General features: G+C 40.9%; 1 protein-coding gene across 1 annotated transcript in view; it reads left to right on the top strand.

Annotated features, from left to right (window-relative positions):
- Positions 1–8,079, top strand: part of PLCXD3 (phosphatidylinositol specific phospholipase C X domain containing 3) — an 88,808-nt gene extending 80,729 nt beyond the window's left edge. Inside the window, 1 exon segment of the mRNA XM_034073059.1 lies at positions 7,867–8,079. Coding sequence (XP_033928950.1) covers positions 7,867–8,023 — 157 coding nt within the window. The 3' untranslated portion in view covers positions 8,024–8,079.
- Positions 8,080–21,654: the final 13,575 nt, after the last annotated feature.

Genomic DNA, 21,654 nt, shown 5'->3' with positions numbered 1-21,654 from the left:
CGTTGAAAAGCCAAAGTCAGCGTATGCTGAATTACAGCTGCAGAATTAATCGGTGTTCTTGCAAACCTGTGTAAAACTGGATGAAAGGGAGAAAAGTTAAAGGGATTCAGATTCATGCTTGTGTGCGTACATTCTCCTGCAGAGGAGTTCTGGTTTTCCTTGAACAGTGGCACCTATTTGCAAAAGGCTGCAGGGAGGCAGGGTGTGCACTTCGCTGGAGAGGGAAGAAATGCCACATGTCACTTCTGCCCTGAGCAAGTGGACATGCTTCCTTTCTCACTGGTCTTACTGGTAATGGGCACTTCACGCTAAGCACCGTTGTAAATGAGATCTGTTTCACATTTTGGATGAGGTTGCATTGGCTCCTTGTACTGCAGAAGAAAATCTGCTCTCTGCCTTTAGTAATCAAACTCATTAAAGAGTGAACAGCACTTTCGTGTTTACAAAGTTCCTTTTCCTTCTCCTTCCCCTTGAAGGCTGTGCAGGGAGGAACGGCTGTTTCACCACAGGAGGTCCTGCCTCAGAGCTCTGCTGTTGCAAGTCTTCTGTCACGTTGTCAGGCTTTGATGACTCAGGCATTGAAAAAAACATAAAAACCAACCACCCCTCTTTCTGAACTAAAATAGATGAAGAGCAAATGTTTAAAGCAAATTTTAATACAATTTCCTAAGTTGTATTTTATTTCTGAAAGGTGTTAATGCGCCTCATGGTTTTGCTCCTTGAACTGAAGCTATTTAGATGTTTAATTATTTTTTTAAACAAAAATCAATGCTGTTGGAGTCTACCTGAGATTTTTGATAGATTAAAAATAAAAGTCTTGAATATTCAATAGATTTGAAACAAGCTTTACATCTTTCATAGTTTAGGGTTGTTTAGGGCAGTGTTTCTCAGCTGAGTTCCTTAATGCATCAGAAAATGGTTCCTGAAAGAAGTGAAAAACAGAAATCTGCACACTTTTCTGTTTTATAAGAGGAAGCAAAAAGAACAGAGAAAATAGAGGCAATAAAATACTTGTTAAAGCTGAGCCTAGGTTTTACTGGGTTGTAAATGAAAATCACTGAGCAGTGCTATGTGAGAAAGTACATGGCTCCTCAACAAAAAAAGGCTGGAAACAGTTATGTATGGCAAGTTTGCGTGTGTGATGCAAGCCATCCTGATACCTAAGGCATGCCCAAATCATTAGTACCTCTGTCTGACCTAGTAAGGGACCACCCAGAGTTAAAAGCTTTGATCTGAAAAGAAATATGGTCACATGAAGTATCTTTGCATGACACTGCATTGTCATGCATATGCATGTGCCTACTGCCCAGATCTCCTCCACTTTCCCCCTTCTCATGCAGACTTTTTGACAGGTTGGAAAGCTGGGCAGCTTCAGTGATAGGGTGGATCTGCCCACTGGGACTGAGGTGCATCAGTGGTGGGCTGAGACTGGACTACAGTCCTTTGCACAATGTTCTTTCACATTACATCCTGTTACATCACTTCATCCCCAAGCTCTCTTGCTCTCCTGGAGGGAGGAGCAGCAGTCTGATACTTCCTAGTTCCCAGTCAGTGCAAATAAATAATACCTTTTACGTATTCCTTCAAGACAGAATTTTTTTCACCAAGATTACTGATCTCAGTACATAATCAAACCCAGGGAACATGCTGTTCCCCTACTCCCCCACCACTTTTCAAGCCCCCGGTCCTGTGGCTTTCCCCTCCCTGCTCTCTCCTGCATCTAGCCAGCCCCTCCTGCTGGGGACATTAAAACAGGAGTTGACTTCAGATGCAGGTTTGTGGGGCAGTTCTGCACTGTCCTGGCAGGGTTGGATCTGACCACCCTGACCCAGGTCAGTGGAGCTGCAGCAGGATGAAAACCATAGCCCAGATTTTGGGACAAGAGGAGGAGACTCTTCTTGCACAGGTTTTGCTGACAAGCACACCTTGGCTCTAGGCTAAGGCAAGCAGCACCATGTGTTTGTGGCTCAGTGTTAGACAGTGTCCTTTGAATCACTTAGGAGTTAGAAGTGATTCCTTCAAAGACTGTGACTGCAACATCTGAGCTACACAGCTGGGGGATGCAGCTGACTCAGTAAGCTGAAGGGCTGCAATTCAGCATCTGTCAGCTTTTCCAGCTGCCTGGCTCTGAGTTTGTAGTATATTAACATAGGAGTTTTCATCCTGTATACCCTACCATTTAGTCATGGTGCTGAAACATCACAACACATATCTGAGGCCAGTAGGACTGCTGATGAACATATCCAGCATTCACTGCATCATTTACAGCAGGGGCAGCTGAGGCACAGGAAAGCTGGAAAGCTTGATGTTACCCTCAGGAGAGCTAGAGCCATTCCTACATGCAGATTCAGTAGTGGCATTTCTGTCGTTATTGCCAGCATTTCTCTGTTTTATTAGGAAGAATCATTGCACTAGCACAATGAGAGCTGAGGATGTAGTTACTGTATGACTCAGTAATTAGTGGGATAACAGCAGAAATACTAACCTTCAGAATCTACAAGTGTGGTCTGTACTGACATGGCTGTACTGTCCTCAGACCTTGAGATCTGAACCATTGGTGCCAGACCTCCAATGAGACCCTTAAGTACAAACATCAACATCCTCCCTAGCAGAGCCAGGACTTGCCTAACACAAAGGCAGTGATGCTCTTAGGATGTGCAGGCTGAGAGGCTTGTGTATGCTCATACACAAAATCATTCCTTATCAGCATTACAAGAATATCTATGAAGACCATCACAACAACTGGGTTGCTGTTAGCACAGTCATGTAGGTAGCTGCCACACAACGTGGTTCATTCCTCTGACTAAAAACCTTAATGAGAACAATTACTAGTTTAAGGCATGCAGAGACTGGAAATTATAAGGAAGATTGAGCCAGGTTTGTGCTTCTATCACAAAAGCACCCTGAAGAATGTTAAAGTAGGCTTATTCTAATAATTCTTATGAACATGTGAGGTATTTTCACTGAAACTGAGTAACGTGGATTCTTACAGTCATTGATGTAATCCACTTTCAAGATAGAATTATGGGAGGAAGACAATCTGTATGGGTTTTTTTCTATGTATTTCTATCATATGCAGAGTTGCATCTTTAGGGTCAGTGGAATCTTGTTCAGGTATTTTCTTCTCACAGGATTGTTTTCTTTGGTATTGCTACAGAAAGGATCTTTTTGTTGGATAATGTGATTCACTTTTTGACTTACCTAAATGCTCTCTAGTTTTATGAACAAAGATTTCTATGATTTTTTGTAACAATTTATGTATAAGTAAAGGGTTGTGCAACTGTGTCCTGTGTGAAATATCAGTAGAATGTAAATTACCTATTTAACTACCAAGCCTAACTGGAGATGAAGTGGCAGGGCAAAGTGAGTTATAATCAAAAGGATTATCTGTTAAAGCCTGGCTTAATAAGAACACAGTAGGAAAAAGAAAACAGGATTTCAGTCTATATGGCTAAGCGCATAGAAAGCAAGTTCTAAGGTCTGAAGACAGAATTATATCAGAACCAGCTTCAGAACAAATAAAGGACACCAAAAGAAGGTAATTATGCCTCAAGAGGGAGTAAAATATCAAGGGTATCAACTTATGCAGATGGAAGGAAGAAAAAAGCTGTGCCTGCCTGCAATCAATCAGTTCACCTTTAAAACTTAAATTCTTTGAGTTTAAACAGGATTATATTAAAGACAAAGGCAACATACAGTCATCTTAGAAGTTAAGCCTTGTGTCTTTGTCCGGTGTTCAGCAGTATCTCTTGCATGTGAAGGTGCAGTGGAGTTTCCAGCTGCTCTGATTTGCCTTTTATCACCTTGGTGATCCATGTTGTTTTGCTGAGACCTGTCCTGGTTCTTGTGCTTGCAGATCCTTTTAAACAGTCCAGGCATCGCTGGATATTTAACACCTGCCCTATGCCTGTTATGTTTCCATGGAGTGCAGCTTATTAGGATAATATAAACTTAAATATAAAGGTGTTCTTATGTAGCAGAGTGCTTAAGCTCAGTTTTATGAGCAGGTGTATACATACATGTGCTTCAGTCACAGAATCAATGAGTGAAAAGTGTTGCATGGATCTTGTGGACTTAAGCACATTTTACTGAAGTGAAGGTTAAGGCTTGTCATCTCCTGTAAAACACATAGAGACTAATTATAAATGGTTGGGATTTTTTTTTCTGTACTAATTTCCTTTAAAAAATGCCTGATTCTTCTGGCCACTAGCAATTACAATCTGGTTCTGCTAATAAATGTTTTCTTTAGACCTGTTTTTTCTAAAGCTTTTGGGATCTGGTTCAGCATGTTCAGCTTCATTTAAACTGCTGTCAGACCAACATTTCACATGTACCTTGCCTCTGTGAAAAAGGCTGTACAAAAAGCTGGCAGTGGGGAAATCACAGATTTGTAGGTTTTAGAGCAAAGGGAGAACATGATGTGCAGCTAAACTGGCTGTGGCCTTGCCCAGTCTGGAGGTTCTTTTATTTAACCTAGCAGCTTAAAAGTGTATAATTGGAACAACATCCAGGCTTGATTAGAATCATAGAATAGTTAGGGTTGGAAAGGACCTTAAGATCATCTAGTTCCAACCTCCCTGACATGGGCAGGGGCACCTCACACTAAACCATGTCACCCATGGCTCTGTCCAGCCTGGCCTTGAGCACTGCCAGGGATGGAGCTTCCTTGGGCAACCCATTCCAGTGCCTCACCACCCTCACAGTAAAGAACTTCCTCCTTATATCCAGTCTAAACCTCCCCTATTTAAGTTCTAACCCATTACCGCTTGTCTTGTCACTACAGTCACTAATGAAGAGTCCATCCCCAGCATCCCTATAGCCCCCATTCAGATACTGGAAGGCTGCTATGAGGTCTCCACTCAGCCTTCTCTTCTCCAGGCTGAGCAGCCCCAACTTTCTCAGCCTGTCTTCATATGGGAGGTGCTCCAGTCCCCTGATCATCCTCATGGCCCTCCTCTGGACTTGTTTAACAGTTCCATGTCCTCTTTATGTTGAGGACACCAGAACTGTACACAATACTCCAAGTGGGGTCTCATGAGGGGAGAATAGGGGGGCAGGATCACTTCCTTCAACCTGCTGGTCACACTCCTTTTGATGAAGCCCAGGATGCCTGACCACCACTTGGCTTTCACCCCCAAGTCCTTCTCCACAGGGCTGCTCTGAATCTCTTCTTTGACAAACCTGTAGCTGTGCCTGGGATAGCTCCAACTCAGGTGTAGGACCTTGCACTTATCATTGTTAAACTTCATAAGGTTGGCATCAGCCCACCTTATAAGCATGTAGAGGTCCCGCTGGATGGCATTCCTTCCCTCCGGCGTATCAACTGAACCACACAGCTTGGTGTTACCGACAAACTTGCTGAGGGCACACTCAATCCCACTGTCCATGTCAGCGACAAAGATGTTGAACAAGACCGGTCCCAACACTGATCCCTGAGGGACACCACTTGTTACTGGTCTCCAACCAGACATTGAACCATTGTCCATGACTCTTTGCATGCTGCCATCCAGACAGTTCTTTATTCACCAAGTGATCCACCTATCAAATTGATGTCTCTCCAATTTAGAGACAAGGATGTTGTGTGGGACAGTGTTGAATGCAAGTCCAGATAGATGACGTCAAGTGCTCTACCCCTGTCCATCAGTTCCATAGCCCTAACATAGAAGGCCACCAAATTGATCAGGCAGGATTCCCCCTTAGTGAAGCCATGCTGGCTGTCACCAAGCACCTTGTTGTTTTTCATGTGCCTTAGCATGCCTTCCAGGAGAATCTGCTCCAAGGTTTGGCCAGGCACAGAGGTGATCGTGCGTCATCCATTTTCCCATTCTTGAAAATGGGGGTTATATTTCCCCTTTTCCAATTGTAGGGAACTTCACCAGACTGCCATGATTTTTCAAATATAATGGCCAGTGGCTTAGCAACTTCATCTGCAAGCTCCTTCAGGACCCACACATGGATTTTGTCAGGTCCCATGGACTTAGGCATTTTCAGATTCTTAAGATGGTCTTGAACCAGATCCTCTCCTACAGTGGGCCTAAGGTCTTAATTCTCACAATCCCTGCATCTGCCTTCCAAGACTTGGGTCATGTGGTCAGAGCATTTGCCAGTGAAGACTGAGGCAAAGAATTCATTCAGAACCTCAGCCTTCTCCAAATCCAGGGTAGACAGTTCTCTTGATAGCTTCTGGAGAGGGCCCACATTGTCCCTAGTCTGTCTTTTATTCACAATGTACCTACAGAATCCCTTCCTGTTATCTTTCACATCCCTAGCCAAGTGTAATTCTAACTTGGCTTTAGCTGTCCTAACCTGTTCCCTAGCTTCCCGGACAACATTCTTATATTCTTCTCATTCAGTCTGTCCTTTCTTCCACCTTTTATAAGCCTCTTTTTTCTTTCAAAGTTTCCTCAGCAGCTCCTTATTTATCCAAGGAGACTCCTGGCCCTCCTGCTGCACTTCCATCTAGTTGGGATGCAACACTCCTGAGCTTGTAGCAGGTGATCTTTGAATATCAACAGTCTTGGGCCCCCCTGCCCTCTAGGGCTATATCCCATGGAACCTTATTAAGCAGGTTCCTGAAGAAGCCAAAGTCTGCTCTTTGGAAGTCCAGGGCAGTGAGCTTGCTGCACGCTCTTCTCACTGTCCTGAGGATCTCAAACTCAACCATCTCAGTATCACTACAACCAATGCTGCCCTGGAGCATCACATTTCCAACCAGCCCTTCCCTGTTGGTGGGCATGAGATCACGAGGATTTAATGGTTCCAAGTGCTGCAGAATTTGTCACAGTCACTGAGAATTTGTTCCAATGGTCAATTAGCCTTTCTCTGAAAAATATTCTTTCTCAAAAAATCTGTACCTTATTTTTTGGAACTCAACATCAGACTTCTGAAAACAGAGTCTTGCTGCTAGAGTTTCTCAGGACTGGGGACCCCGTTGTTTTCCCATAGGTATTTCTTGTGATCATTAATTTATATTCTCATGGTGTCAGAAAACTTCTTTATACTCACAAACCCAGTTAAGCAGACATAGTTTTGCCCAAGTATTCCCATGCTAAGGGTCTGACATAATAAAAATATACCATCTTAGAAAAGAGTCAATATGCCTGTGGTGCCTTTTGTTTCAGTTACTAATCACTGGCTTATGATTTTATGATTCATGGCTAAGATATTAACGCTAAGAAAGAAAGGGTATACAGTATAGGTTGTAGTTATATGGTAGAAATCACAGTTTCTCCAGTGTCCTGCAGAATACTGTTTTCAGCATTTAGTTGTATGTATCAAATATGTTTTGCAAATGCCTTGAATGCTATTTCTTTTTCCTTAAACAGTTTCTATGGCTTGATGACAATGAAAAGGTATTGGTCTATGCCCTTTCCCTTAGGCAAGATCAATAATTACTGTGAACCTGCCACCCAGCGTTTTCTTCTGAGAAGTTGAATGCAATTAGTGTGTTACTTCAACACAAAATGAAAATTATAAGAAGAAGGGTTTTCAAAAAACTCAAGCAGTATAGAATCATAGAATCATAGAATGGTTTAGGTTGGAAAGGAACTTCAGTTCATCTAATTCCAACCCCCCTGCCACGGACAGAGACACCACACAATAAACCATGTCATGTAAGGCTCTGTCTAACCTGGCCCTGAACACTGTCAGGGATGGAGCATTTACCACTTCTTTGAACAACCTGTTCCAGTGCCTCTCCACCCTCACGGTAAAGAATTTCCTTATATCTAACCTGAACTTCCCCTCTTCAAGTTTAAGTATCCTCTGTCCTTTTTCACATGGTTCCTGTAGAAACCAAGTAAATCCTGCCTCGATGCATGTCTCTCACGGCTTCGTGAATAATAGTTGTTTGTGCTTTCTCTTTAGGGCTCTTCCTGCAATGATGCACTGGGTCAGAACTCAGAGACCAGGAGAAAGTGGTGTGAATATTATCACTGCAGATTTTGTAGAACTCGGCGACTTTATCAGCACAGTCATAAAGCTCAACTATGTCTTGGATGGAGGTGAAGATGACACTACCTGATAGTCCTATGATATGTGTTCTGTTGCATCATTTAGAGTAAAAAAAAAAAAAATAAAGATTGCATTTTAAAAGAATTGTCTTGTAAAACACTAATCTTCCTATGACACGCCGAGGCGTTTAGGGCTTTAGTAGATGGGCTTAGGGAAAATGTTTTAATCAGTTGTGATCATTTTTTACATTTGTTTCATGTGAAGAGCAAAACTAAACACGTTTACAGTGTTTGATAAAAGAAGGCCATTTACATGTTCTCCATGAGGTACCAAATGCGATTTATGTGTCTTCTATGGTTATGAATAGTGCCAAGAAATTTGCTGCTTTTGGAGCAGTGGGATGTATATTGCCCTCTGCCTGCTTACAGCAGGATTCCCGATGGTATGAGCATTGCACCAGGAGTCTGAGGGCAGTATATCTGGCCCACAAATTTTAAGCCACTACACTTCATCTGTTACATTGGTTTAACTGGTTGTATATATCGATGAATTACAGTAAATGCCTTTGTGAAGTAAATCCAAAGTCATGCCTCATGCATAATCAATGGACAGTAAACATGATATATTATGTAGCTTGCATAGGGCACAGACTAAATCCTGCTTGCTTTTCATTCTCAAAATGGGATTTTCCACTGTCTGCCCCAGCTCAAGTGGGTAGATACGTGGTGCTGGTCTAAATCTGTATAGGAGCTTCCAGTGCATATTTTCCCTTGTTTTAGCAGGAGCAAAGTTAGGCCAGCTTGGACCACCACTTCCTCCCAGAATTAATCTTATGTAAAAGCTTGATCCAATGTCCACTGAATTTAATAGGAAAATTTCCTGTATTTAGCATGGACTGGGGATAGGATCAGCAAATTGTGTGTACTGTAAGGTGGGCAGGATTTTGTCCCATAGTAGAAACCTGCTTTCTGCAGGACTAATACTGCACTTGAATAATAAGTGTAGTCTAAGCTTTTCTTTGAGGCAGCTGCGAACACAACACTTCTCTGCTGATTGCAAAAAAGATCAGTGCCAGTTTTATCAATGAAAAATTGCTGTACTAAAAAGTGTAGTAGTTCAGTTTCTAGCTAATAACGAGACTCTGTAGTCCTTATATTGTTCTGGGGATATAATACTGCATAACACAAAGTTGGAAGTCTACTGAATGGCACTGTTCTGGCAGCAAGATCACCGGTCATGCTACTTTTAATGAAGCTTATATAAAACTCAAATACATGAAAAAAATAGTGATTAATAAAATTAAAACATTGCCACTGTATTACACCTAACTGGATACAGTGCAATCAATCTCCTGAACATATCAATGCCCAGGCACATAACTTCGGAAAGCAAAACATTTCATTTGTGCAAAACAATAGATGCTTGATGTCTTACAAGGAAAATGCTCTTTGAAATTTTGCAGGGCTTTCTGGGTTCCCATTAAGGTCAGGTTTCTGTTGATATTACTAGAACTTTTGGTTGAGCGAGAAGAGAGAATGGCATCATATGATCCTTTGCTATTTTCTGTCAGATGATAAGGAATACCACCTACCATCAGAGTTTAGAAAATTAAAAATGATCTTATTGAACAGGTGGGTTACAGACAAATTGTAGGGGTTCCCTTGGTTTTAGTTTAGAAAGTGGAAGAAATGAACAGTTGCTGCTATTTTGTATTGAGAGTGTGCCTTGGAAAAAGTATGTGTGTGTGTGTGTACTATAAAGAAACGTTGAAGTGTATGTGTAGTATAATGACACAATAATTAATGTATGTATATGATACAAAGACATCTGTGCATACATTCATAATAATATTTTGGTTTCTGTACAGGAATATTATAAATTTGGTTGAAATAAAACCTGTGCAGCTGTTATGAAGTTATGCCATCTCCTTCAGTAGCAGCTTTTTTTCCTGTATAGGTTAAGACTGTATGAGATGAATCTTACATCCTATATTGAATGACTCTTACATCCAATGTAGTGATATAAGACAGTGAAATCTGTGATCTAAACCATTTGGGTGTTTTACAGCATTAAAACTTTACCCAAACTGCCTCAAAAATTCATCAAGAATCACCGTCCATCTTTGTATTAAACAAGGGGTAGGACTCTAGTGCTTTTACCCACAACTAAACAAGCTACTAGGTGGGTTGATGCACTTTGTATCAGTCACCACAGGCTATTCAAGCAAAATTTATGTAAGAGACACAAAAAATGAAACATGCGCATATGTTTTTTTTTTTTTTTTAACACACCCTATGTAGGCATCCCACATAGAAACATGGAAATCTTTGGTTACTTATTAGCTATGTGGTGTGAAATGCTCTTTTCATTTTTCTGTTTGGCTGGATTTGTTTGCTTCCAGACTCTTCCTGTCATCCATCCTTCAACTGCTTATGTATAGTCAAAAGAGTTACCATCTTAACATCCTTTTAATATAGTGAAGTAATCTGGATCCTTGGGTAGAGCAAAAACTAGGTTTCTTTGGATTCTGATCGAAATTCTCTTGCATCTGAGCATCAATAACAGTGAGTTCCTGCTGGGAACCCCAGCTCAAACACACACCAGACACACTGAGCTTAATGCTTACACAGAGGTGTTCTTGAAGCAAATGCTCTGCTGTATTTAAGAAAAGTGTGTGTGTGTGCTTATATATGTGAATAAATATAGAAATATCCTGAGCTTGTTAGCATTGTTATTAAATGTTTGCTTAGCGTTAAGTCTTATTCTAATTGTCATTTGGGTGCTGGAAGCAAAAGCACGGCAAAAAAAAGTAAAAACGGATCCTCTGCCAAAAAGAATAATAAACAAAACATAATGGTTTCTCCATTAATGGGAAAAAAAAGAGAGAAAATGTTAAATTTTGGTCAGAAAAATTATGTTTTCATTTAGCTGTCAGTCTCTTTTCTGTTGGAGAAGCACAGCACTTTATGTTACAGACAGGTAAACAAACTTGCCTTAATTGCTAAAACAAAGGTGGGGAGGGGCATGCTATCAATGCTTTTCTGGGGATTTCATCTGTAAGGCCACAAAACTGTAAGTCCTGATGGGGATGCACTCCCTGATTGTATTGTCTGGGAAATCTAAGTAGAAAAGAACAAGCCAGAAAGGACTATGCAGCACAACTTGACCATTCAGGAACCCAGTTTTGGCACCCATATAAAGCTAAAACTCTCTTTGATTTCAACCAGGAATGGGCTTGCAAGGTTAGGTCAGATACGTTGTTCTGAACTGATTCATTTGGGAGTTTTCTACACATCTGTTACGAGGAATCTTTCATGGGAAATTAGATGACTAATCAGCCCATCAGAGGAAAAAATACCTGTCTACAATACTGATCTTTATAAGCATATATTTATTCAAACTGTCATGTAATTCTCCTCCAAAACATTTTTTTCCTTCTGTGCTCATTCTTCTCCTCACTATGTTCATTGTGTATGCATCAACTAGTGTTGCTTTCTGGTGTTTCTACGTCTTACTTGATTGTTTCTTTTCAGGCATACTTGAAAAATTGAGACTGCTGCACAACATGTGCAGTGTCTCAGCTGGTGTAAGCCTGCCTGGCCCCATTTTTCAGTTTACACAGGTTGAGATGACGTTATTTGGTACTGATCCTACCTGCAGCAGTTTGGACCAAACAGTAGGTGGTCCTGGGGTCTGATTTCTGCCTTATGTGGAGAGGGATAAGATCAGAATCAGACCACAGGAACCTAGTTTTAAATATATATAACATTGGGTTTTTTGTATTCCTTTGGTATTAGTTGCATTATTGGTTCTGTTGGTCTTGCCACTTCAAGCCATTCTTTTAAACTTATACATATGCATGTATATATATGTGCATACATGAGTGAGATGGAATGTATGATCCTATATGCTCAGCTAAGTCTTTCTGTCATACTGATACAAATCTAGACCATTTCTACTAACCTAAAAGTAGTTACTTTTACCCTGGGATGAGAGAAGAGCAGATAATCAGTGTGTGGTAGCTATATGCTGTGCTGCAATTTAAAACTGTGGAGCTTAACTATACAATATCAAAGTGAAGAGCCCTGAAATCACTGCTGCAGTGCTGTTTATCTTGAATATCTTGTATATGGAGTACCAGGTATTATCAGCTGAGTATGCTGTTTGGTGATTTTAAGAGTTCAGGTAACACCATTCTAAACATCTGAACTTTCAGTGAAGTTAAACCTAACAGTGTGTATCATGTATTTGCCATTTGTCAGTGGTAGTTTCTGTGTTACATGCAGTCACCATTGTTCTGAATTGTATATGTTTAACCAATGATGGGGTTAAAATGCTCTATAGTATGTGAAATGTATTGATTACAAGTATGTAGGAGTTCAGTGATCTATTTAGTTTTTACTGTGCCGCTGTTTTGTAGGTATTTGTGTGTATGGGGGTATGGTTGTCTACAATGTACAATGAAACAATAATTAATCCTAGAGGAAATGGGCAGTTATGTAACCTGCCTTAATGCATTGGCATAATATTGTTTAAATCCAATAATTATCATGTCTGTCGCAAGTGTTACCAAGGATTTCCCATAGGTCTGACTTTCTCACTTTTTGGCACTAAAGAGTTAAACTTGAAGTTACTTGGAACTCACATGATAAATAAAGAATAGAATGCTTGTCTGATCAACTATCTTGAACATACGAGTTGGCAAAGACATGGTTTCCAGAGTGATACAGATCAAATCACTTCTCTGCACACACAGCTCCAGCTGATGCAAGCAGCAGTTGTGATCATGCAGGCAAATGTGCTAAACTTCATATTCTGTGATACAATCATGATAGGAGAGTGCTGGTACCCTGATTTTGGGGACGTACCTGGATGCTATGCAATACTTCTTTTGTCCTGTGCTGGAACATAGCTGTAAATTCACAGGAAGAGCTTTGATCTCTGTTCCAGTCTACGTTGGACTGTAAAAATCCTTAATTATAAATTTCAGAGGCTAATCAGCCTAGGCTGGCTTGCACACATACAGCATTCTGCTTTCAGGAGCCATGGCAGCTTTGATGAATAAAAAAGATACCATAATTTCCCAGTGGCTGGCAAGACCTAGTGCTCTGCTTAGGAAACTCTATATTGCCCACATGTAAGACCCCTCTACCAGTCCCACAGCCAAGTCTAGATCTCCCTTCATGGTTTCTGTCTGAGATTATTTCAGATAATATCTTTCAGATATGTCTTTCAAATAATACAGATGATTCAAAAAGGTCCATCTTGTGTCTGGCTGTTTAGACAGAGTAGTCAGAGCATGCCTGGCCTACCCGGCTTCACAACCTCTTCTCTTATCTTTGTGTAGTTAAAATACAGCACTTTCCCACTCTTCTCCTTTGCCTCTGGTCAGTGCTCCTTATCTCAACTACTGTGTACACATTCCTCTAACTGCCAGCTGTGAGCAACACTGCTCAAAATATTATAGATTTGTTGTCCTCAGTAAACATAGCTATCCACAGGGAGAAAAGATGGAGTGCCCCATACCTGGTGTCCCAGGATGGTTTATAATGACAATCCCAAGTTATATACCCATTGTCCTCTTAGATGGGCTGATGAGAATTCAGTTACAAACTTTCTCCCTCCAAATTAAAAACAGATTGGATGATATGCCAGTGAGTGTGTTGTAAGATGGAGACACACTTAAGCTTTTTTTCTGCAGTGAGATGATACATACTAGTCTCTCCTTTCAGCTCCAGGTCCTACAAAAGCCAATTTCATCAGGAGAGACTCCTTGAGTAGCTGAAGTCAGTTTTGTTGTGAAGCTGGGATCTTTAAAGCAGAATCCTGGGTTATTAAATATATGTTAAATCTAAAAATACATGAGTAAAAATATAATTTGAAAAAGAAAATTAAGAAATCCCTGGGCTTGCCAGGACAATTGTTAAGTTTTTGAGTGCCTCAGTTGTGAGTAACTTCAGGGTCATGTAGATGATTAGGTGATGTAGGTGATTAGGATGTTATTGCCACACTGCCTCCTGACACTACTCAGTGTCTATGTACAGAAGCCTTCTTATTTCCTGTGAGCATTAATGCATTTGAATGACTTTTCTCTGTTTTGGTGGGAAGAACAATTATGTAACACTGATTATGGAGCTCCCTGTGTGTTGTGCCCACAAAGGTTCACAGAGCTGCACCTTCTCTTTTTAGAATTCAGTAGTAATTTAATAAATGTTGTGTAAAAATGGCTACAGTTCTGTATAGCAAATGTAAATTTTTATGGCAAGAATGTGTATTTGGTGTAGAAAAAGAGTAATATAAAATCCAGTTTCTCTGTGAAGTTTCTCCAGCGGAATATCTAATAAAGTTCTGATATCTGTGGTTTTGGTTTACAGTTTCATTGCTACATTCAAAATTTTACATGTAGAAGGGTTCTTAAACACAGTTGTGCAATATGGGGTGAAGTTGGATGTTAGACCCAGGCTGTGCTTTTGTATTAGGAGTGTACATGGACTGCCCTGTGAGGGCATTGAAGTGAGGGTACTGTTTCCACTTCTTTACTGGGGTCCCCTTGAATCCCACAGGACATTGTGATATGTTTGTGCTGCCAGGGACACCACAGGTCTTGGCTGCCTGTTTTGTCAGCAGGGCTTTCCAGCCCTGATTTTCCTCAAGCACCAAAGTGTATGACCCAACCCTGCAGTCTGGGTGAGACCGTGCTGCGCTCACACTTGCCATTGATGGTGTCTTGTAAGAAGGAGGGAGGTGGAAAGCAGGAACTATATCTCTGAAATGTTAGTCTGCCCCATTGCTCCCCTGGGTGTCCTCAGCATTGCTACTTGTAGCTCACAGCAGCATGGTGAGGAGTGCCCACTGCTGCCAGTGCTGCTGGAGTAGAAGAGCCACTGGACCCGGGACATGCCATCTAGCAGGTGAGTTCCCTCCATCATCTCCTGGTGCATCATGGGGTGTCTGGGGACCTGTTCCTCAGAGGCAAACCTCCCCCAAGAGCTCTGCACCCAGGAGCACAGCCAGCAAGGCTGGGCTTCATAGCATGCTACAAAGGTGAAGTGTGGCACAGAACTGTAGAACCACAAATCAACTAGGTTGGAAAAGACCTTTAAGATCATCAAGTCCAGCTGTTACCAGGGACTGCCAAGACTCCCACTAAACTGTGTCACCAAAGACGTCATCTGTGTGGGTTTTGAACGCTTCCAGGTATGGTGACTCCACCACTTCCCTGGGCAGCCTGTTCCAATGCCTGAGCACCATTTTGGTAAAGGAATTTTTCCTAATATCCAGTCAGTCAGACACTAAAGCCTTTCAGCATGTTAACAGCTTGGCATTTAAAGTTTGTGTTACTTTTTTCTTCCAAGCAATACCAGTAGTGTTTTCCAGGACAGACCTCTTTTGCTCACCTCTCCTGCCAAGTCACAGGCAAACCCAGCCCAAGTGCTCTGCTCCTATGCTCTTCATGCTCTCTTGCTTGGCCCAGCTTGAAAGCAAGGAGCCAGGCGCAGGCTGACAGGGTTTGGAGAAGAAGGTGCCATGAAAGATGAGTAGTTCTAAGGAGGCCTCTCCATTGGTGACTCCCTGTGGAAATCCGTGAAGTACACTTGTGTGCTCTTTAAAATGTCTCTTTTTCCTATCCCACACAGATAGGGTTGCTCAGCACACAGACTGAATTTTCCTCATTGCAAAAGGGGCTCTCTTCTCTCTCCACTTTTTTTTGATTACGTTTTTTTTCTAAACTACTCCAATAAAAGGACAAGCAGGCCAACTTTATCCTGCTGTTGCAATAGCTATTGTATTCCAAATACTGCCTCTGTCCTAACCGATAAAATAGTGGTCTGATGTTAACATGAGAACGCAGCCAACAGAGGTGTGAATGGCTCTAAGAAAGCATGTATAACACTAGATGAGAGAGGTATTTGGTAAATGGTTCTGGACCTAGGAAGTAATTGTATATTAAACTACTGGATTTGAGAAGAGAAGATTAAAAAAAGAAAAAAAGTTTTAAATATATTCAGTTTGGTAAGATAGTTCAATTCAAACACAACTATTCTCTCAGAAGGTCAATTTAAAACAGATTTTAAGGCAAATATTCAGTTTATGGGCATAAGCACAGTGTAGGTGACAAATGGAACTTGCACATTTTTGGCCTAGTCTCTTCCTCTTTAGTGTCCTAGCCAGAGTTTCTGGCATTATTAACTTATTTTTGATTTTCCAGCCAGAAACTGTGGAATTTCTGAGAAAAAAATAATTTCATTGTAAGTGTTTTGACTGAAATCAAATAACATAAATAGCTGGTCTTAATCAGGTTTATGTCTTCACGCACAAAACATTGATTTACATAATGAATTTTAATCTTACTTTCCTTTTTTTTTATTGTGACTTTTTTCTGTATAAAGAAGGGTTAATCTTCACAGTTAACCATTAAGATGTGATTTAGCATCAAAGTGGAATATCACATTAAACTTGGTATGTCTTTGCTGAACAGGAAGGTAAGGTATACACATGGGTCAACAAGTGTCTGTTTTAACACACATTCATGTAGATTGTTATTTAATCTTTTATTTTGTGAGGAAGCAGCAAAGGCCATTTCTTATATATGATTTCTTTTTTTTTTATTTAAGTATTTTTCATGTCATCTCCTGAAGATGATTAGAGTGAATTAACACAGAAATTCAGCACTAAGGCTAATAAAAATGTTTTAAAGAAAATTGAGCTAAATATGAATGATCCTAAAGAAAATCTGTACCAACACCTTTGTTAAAATCTTCGGAAAGTTGTTTACTAAATGAAAAAAAATGATCTAGTATTAAGGATTTGAGTAGGGTTTTTTTGTTTTGTTTTGATTTTCAATTTCTCTTATATTTTTAGGACCAAAAGGCCCCAAAACCATTTATATATTTTTGCTCATAGATAGAATGATAGAATAGTTAGGGTTGGAAAGGACCTTAAGATCATCTAGTTCCAACTCCCCTGCCATGGGCAGGGACACCTCACACTAAACCATGCACCCAAGGCTCTGTCCAACCTGTCCTTGAACACCGACAGGGATGGAGCATTCACAGCTTCTTTGGGCAACCCATTCCAGTGCCTCACCACCCTCACAGTAAAGAACTTCCTCCTTATATCCAATCTAAACTTCCCCTGTTTAAGTTTTAACCCGTAACTCCTTGTCCTATCACTACAGTGCCTAATGAAGAGTTCCTTCCCAGCATCCTTGTAGGCCCCCTTCAGATATTGGAAGGCTGCTCTGATGTCTCCACGCAGCCTTCTCTTCTCCAGGCTGAACAGCCCCAACTTTCTCAGCCTGTCTTCATACGGGAGGTGCTCCAGTCCCCTGATCATCCTCGTGGCCCTCCTTTGGACTTGTTCCATGTCCTTTTTATGTTGAGGACACCAGAACTTCACACAATGCTCCAAGTGAGGTCTCACAAGAGAAGAGTAGAGGGGCAGGATCACTTCCTTTGACCTGCTGGTTACTCTCCTTTTGATGCAGCTCAGGATACCTGACCACCACTTGGCTTTCTAGGCTGTGAGCACACACTGAAGCTGGCTCATATTCATTTTCTCATCAACCAACACCCATAAGTCCTTTCCTGCAGGGCTGCTCTGGATCTCTTCTCTGTCCTGTAGCTGTGCCTGGGATTGCTCTGACCCAGGTGTAGGACCTTGCACTTGGCATGGTTAAACTTCATAAAGTTGGCATCTTTAAAATGCTGGAAGTGATACTGAGTTTTCATATATTCATTAATAGCTAGCAGACCTGGAAATAGGGGCAGCTGGAATAAAATCTCTTGGGAGAGAGGGAGAAGTTGACTCTTGTGCAGGTGGAGAGGAGTGCAGTTGTGGTGGCACAAACTGCAATTGCTGATCAGCTGGAAAAGACCCAAATTCGGGGTTGAATTTCACAGATCAGCTCTGAATGGGATGTCCTGGGTGGCTGAGCTGTGGAAAAAAACATGAATTTTGGGGAGAGTCAATGGGAAAATGTAAAAATCTAAGAACAGGACAGCTTTATTTACCTTAGAGGGGAGTTATTGCCTTTAGCAGCATCACATGGGAAGGGACTGGGTTTGCTGCTTTGTAAAATGTATCAGTAAATCAGGTGTTTTCTTCCTCTGGGAAACACTGATGTAAATAGCCTGCCTGCTTGATCTTACGAGTTCATCCCAGCCAATATGGCCTGAAAGACATACCTGTGCACCTCCACCTTCAAATAAGCATATTTGAGTCAGACCAAGCCATGGAAATAGAAAAATTTCTATTCAGTTAGACAGATAGGAGCTCCCAAGGCTTTGGGAGAGCCACAGCTCCACAACAGCATTTAGATTAAAAGAAAAAGATGGTTAAAAGTCTCTTGTGCTAGACTTAAGTAATGCATGTGTCCTTGCTCATGAACACCATGCAATGTATGCAGATATATTCTATTTCCTTCTTCTTGTGCTGTTTGCACAGGAGCCATCATCCTTATTATCAAAACTATTGTTTGACCAAATGGTTTCCATTCCCTAAGTAGCCATCACATTTCTGAAACTCATAATCTTTTAAGATTAAAAGAAAGCTTGTACAACTTGTAAAAGGAAGAATTTGAGAGCATGAGTTGGTATATGTTTTAGATAGGCCAGGTACTACATAGAGGAGGCAGCCAGAATATATCCTACCTTGAAGTCTAAAAGCCTGCTATTAGCCAATTGTCTATGTCATCTGGCTTTGCTTTTGTAGTAACAAAAGAAACCCTGAAGCCCATCTCTCAGCTTGCATACAAATCCAGGAGGAGAGTGCATTTTGCTAATGGATAATACCTGAAACAATTGCTTATCCCTGAGTTTCCAAGCCCTTCCTGTACTGGTACCTATCTAGCTTGCAGACAAGGCACTTGCTGCTGATCAGAGCACTGACATCAGCCAGCGTTTAGCACTTTTTCTAGTGCTATACTCATCAACCTGGCAGTCATCTGACCAGAGCCATCAAAGATCTTGCAAAAGGTTTTTGAGGGTTGGTTTCTTGATAGCAAATCACCATTTATTTCCCTGCAGTAATGGGAAGATTTGCCCAAGTTCATTAAACACTTCACTAAAATCTGAGTGAACACTTTTTTTACTGTCTCTTGTATCTGCTACCCTATAAAATTCATTTCTCCTCTTCCTGAAACAAAGTGTAAATAATGGAGCAATAAAATTAATTTGCTTTGGTGGTCAAAAAAGCAAATCACAGTAGGGATCATGAAGGAAGGAATAACAACAATTATGGATTCATGTAAGCAGCATCCGCATCCTGAGTACTGAGTGTGTTTAGTTAGCCAGATTGTGACAGATATAAAGAAGACCCAAGAAGTGCAGCAAGGATGAGGAAAGTTGTGGCTAACTTCCACCTCAGGAAAGACTAGGTCAGGACTCTTCAGTCTGGAGAAGAGGCTGATGGGAAGAGGTGGATAGAAAGCTATGAGACCATGGGTGGCATGGAAAGGGTTGGACGGCAACTGATGTCCCACAAGTGGAATGGGCATCAGCTGGATCTTGTCAGAGGCACGTTCAGAGCAAACAAACGGAGGGGTTTCACCTGCTATGTATTTATGTTGGGAAAGTTCTTGCTGCAAGATGCTGGTGTGGGTGTTGAATACTTTCATCAGCCCAAAGGGAGACTAGGCAAGTCCATAAAATTTTGTTAAAGGTTACTAAATGCGTAGACAGTGGATTCATCTCAGGAAGTTTCCAAGCTGCGAATAGCTGGGGGTCCAAGAGTGCTTAGGAACTGTTGTTTCCTAACAGACAGGAAAATTTCTGAAGGTAAATAAAGCATAACCTTTTACACAAATCAAAACTGGATAGCACCTGACTAGTGATGAATAGGAAAAAAGTCAATTTATATTACACGGATGTGAAGGTAAGCTCTGCTTGCATAGCTCACTGTTGAGCACCCCACTGATATGTTATCAGTCACAGAATAATTCAAGTTAATCTATTTCCATATTTAATCCATCCTAATACCCTTCGCTAGACAGGATTATCAGACGCTGAAAACATCTTGAAGAAAAAGATCCTTCTATGCCTTCATTCATCTATTTATCAAAAAGATGAATTTATCTTTTTATCAAATATATTCATCTATTTATCAAATAGATGAATGAAGGCATAAAAGGATGGTACTGATTTTCAAAAGGCTGCCTGGTTATTCACCCAACCCACATTTGTATAACAGGATTTTTGTGGACCAAAGATTTGTGCATTTAATTTACAGCAGAGTGGAGAGCCAGGACTACTTTATTAGCTGAAGTTTCAGCTTGTCACACTGCCTAGTATCAAACCAATTTGCAAGCCTTGTCTACATAGTCTAATCTCAAGCTGTCGTGTCTTCATGATCAGTGTTCAGTGAAATAAGGACTGCAATAGCCTTTTCCAGACAAAAAGCAAGTTTCCGTATTGAATGCTTTGGGATGATTAACTGTGTAGGTACACAAATAGGTAATCATACCCATGATTCATGGACTTTCACAAAGTATCAGTGCTCCAATTGATCAGACCTTTTAAAGATGAGTTTGTTATCTGTTTGAATTACTGCATTACTATACTAAAGCTTTAATACAATCAGATCAGTCTTTTTTTTTTTCCTTTAAAATATGAGGATTATTGCTCTGTGCGTCTGTTTGTGCAGACAACGTACTGTGCAAGAAAATCAGGTAATCTGTACTCTCCTTACTGGAACAGTTAAATGTGCAAGCCAAACTTGGCTGAACCTTTTTGTACATGTGCATACTTGGTTTGCGTGTAACAAGGAAGGGAGGGGAAACCTCTTTCAAAAAGTTGCTTTGCAACATCTGACAGCACAACCATAAGCACAGGCTACATAGTCTGAACAGTGACATTTCAGTATGTAGCAAAATTAAATCTGAAATTGGGGGAATGGTATAGACAATTAGCTGCCCCCTTTTTGAAATGCAGTGAGGAAAACCTCATGTATCTTACGGCTAGTGAAAATTGATGGGAGCTGTAACATCATTCATTGCCAGCTAGTGCTGTAAGTACACTTGTTTGGTTTACTGAGGACGAAGGTTCCTTGAAGATGAGGAAGTATGGACCATCCAGTCACATGTTATGGAGTACTTAAGGTACAGAAAATTTAGACTTTGGGTTTTGTTGGCAATAAATTGTTAAGACTTGGTGCCCTAGGCTACTGCACCACTGTCCAGAGCAAAGCACATCAGGTAGTAAGTATCTCAGCTTTCTAAGGGTTCAACTAAATGGTTCTGGGTTTATAAAATTTGGCTGCAATTTAGCCTGATGATGACAAATTGGTGATTTAAAACCAGAAATAGGAGCATATGAAAGCAAATGCAACCCCACCCTTCCTGGAGCTGCGTAAGAGGAGGCTTTTTTCTGGTGAAGGGAGTAAACAAAGCTGCTGCTGCTCTCAAATGTTTGTCATCTTCCCCCTCCTTTCGCTTTAATAAAGCCTGAGTTCTAAATTAGAGCTTTCTAAAGGAGTTGACAAAGAGAAATTTAAATCAACAATTTACATTAAGCTGCTTTTCAACTTTCAGGGCTGCTTTTTCTGTACATTGAAAGTACCAGTTGTGCAAAGGCTACAGTTAACAAGTGTAGAGTGTGCTAATTTGCCTGTAATCATAATGTTTAACACAGTAGAGCTCTGAGAAGCATTTCCCCTGGTGTTCTATTTGTGCAGCTAAGATTAGATTTTGGATCAAATAACTGA

The sequence above is a fragment of the Melopsittacus undulatus genome, chromosome Z, assembly GCF_012275295.1.
Source record: "Melopsittacus undulatus isolate bMelUnd1 chromosome Z, bMelUnd1.mat.Z, whole genome shotgun sequence".
In the NCBI taxonomy this organism is placed as follows: domain Eukaryota; kingdom Metazoa; phylum Chordata; class Aves; order Psittaciformes; family Psittaculidae; genus Melopsittacus; species Melopsittacus undulatus.
This window is presented reverse-complemented; position numbering and strand designations above follow the sequence as displayed.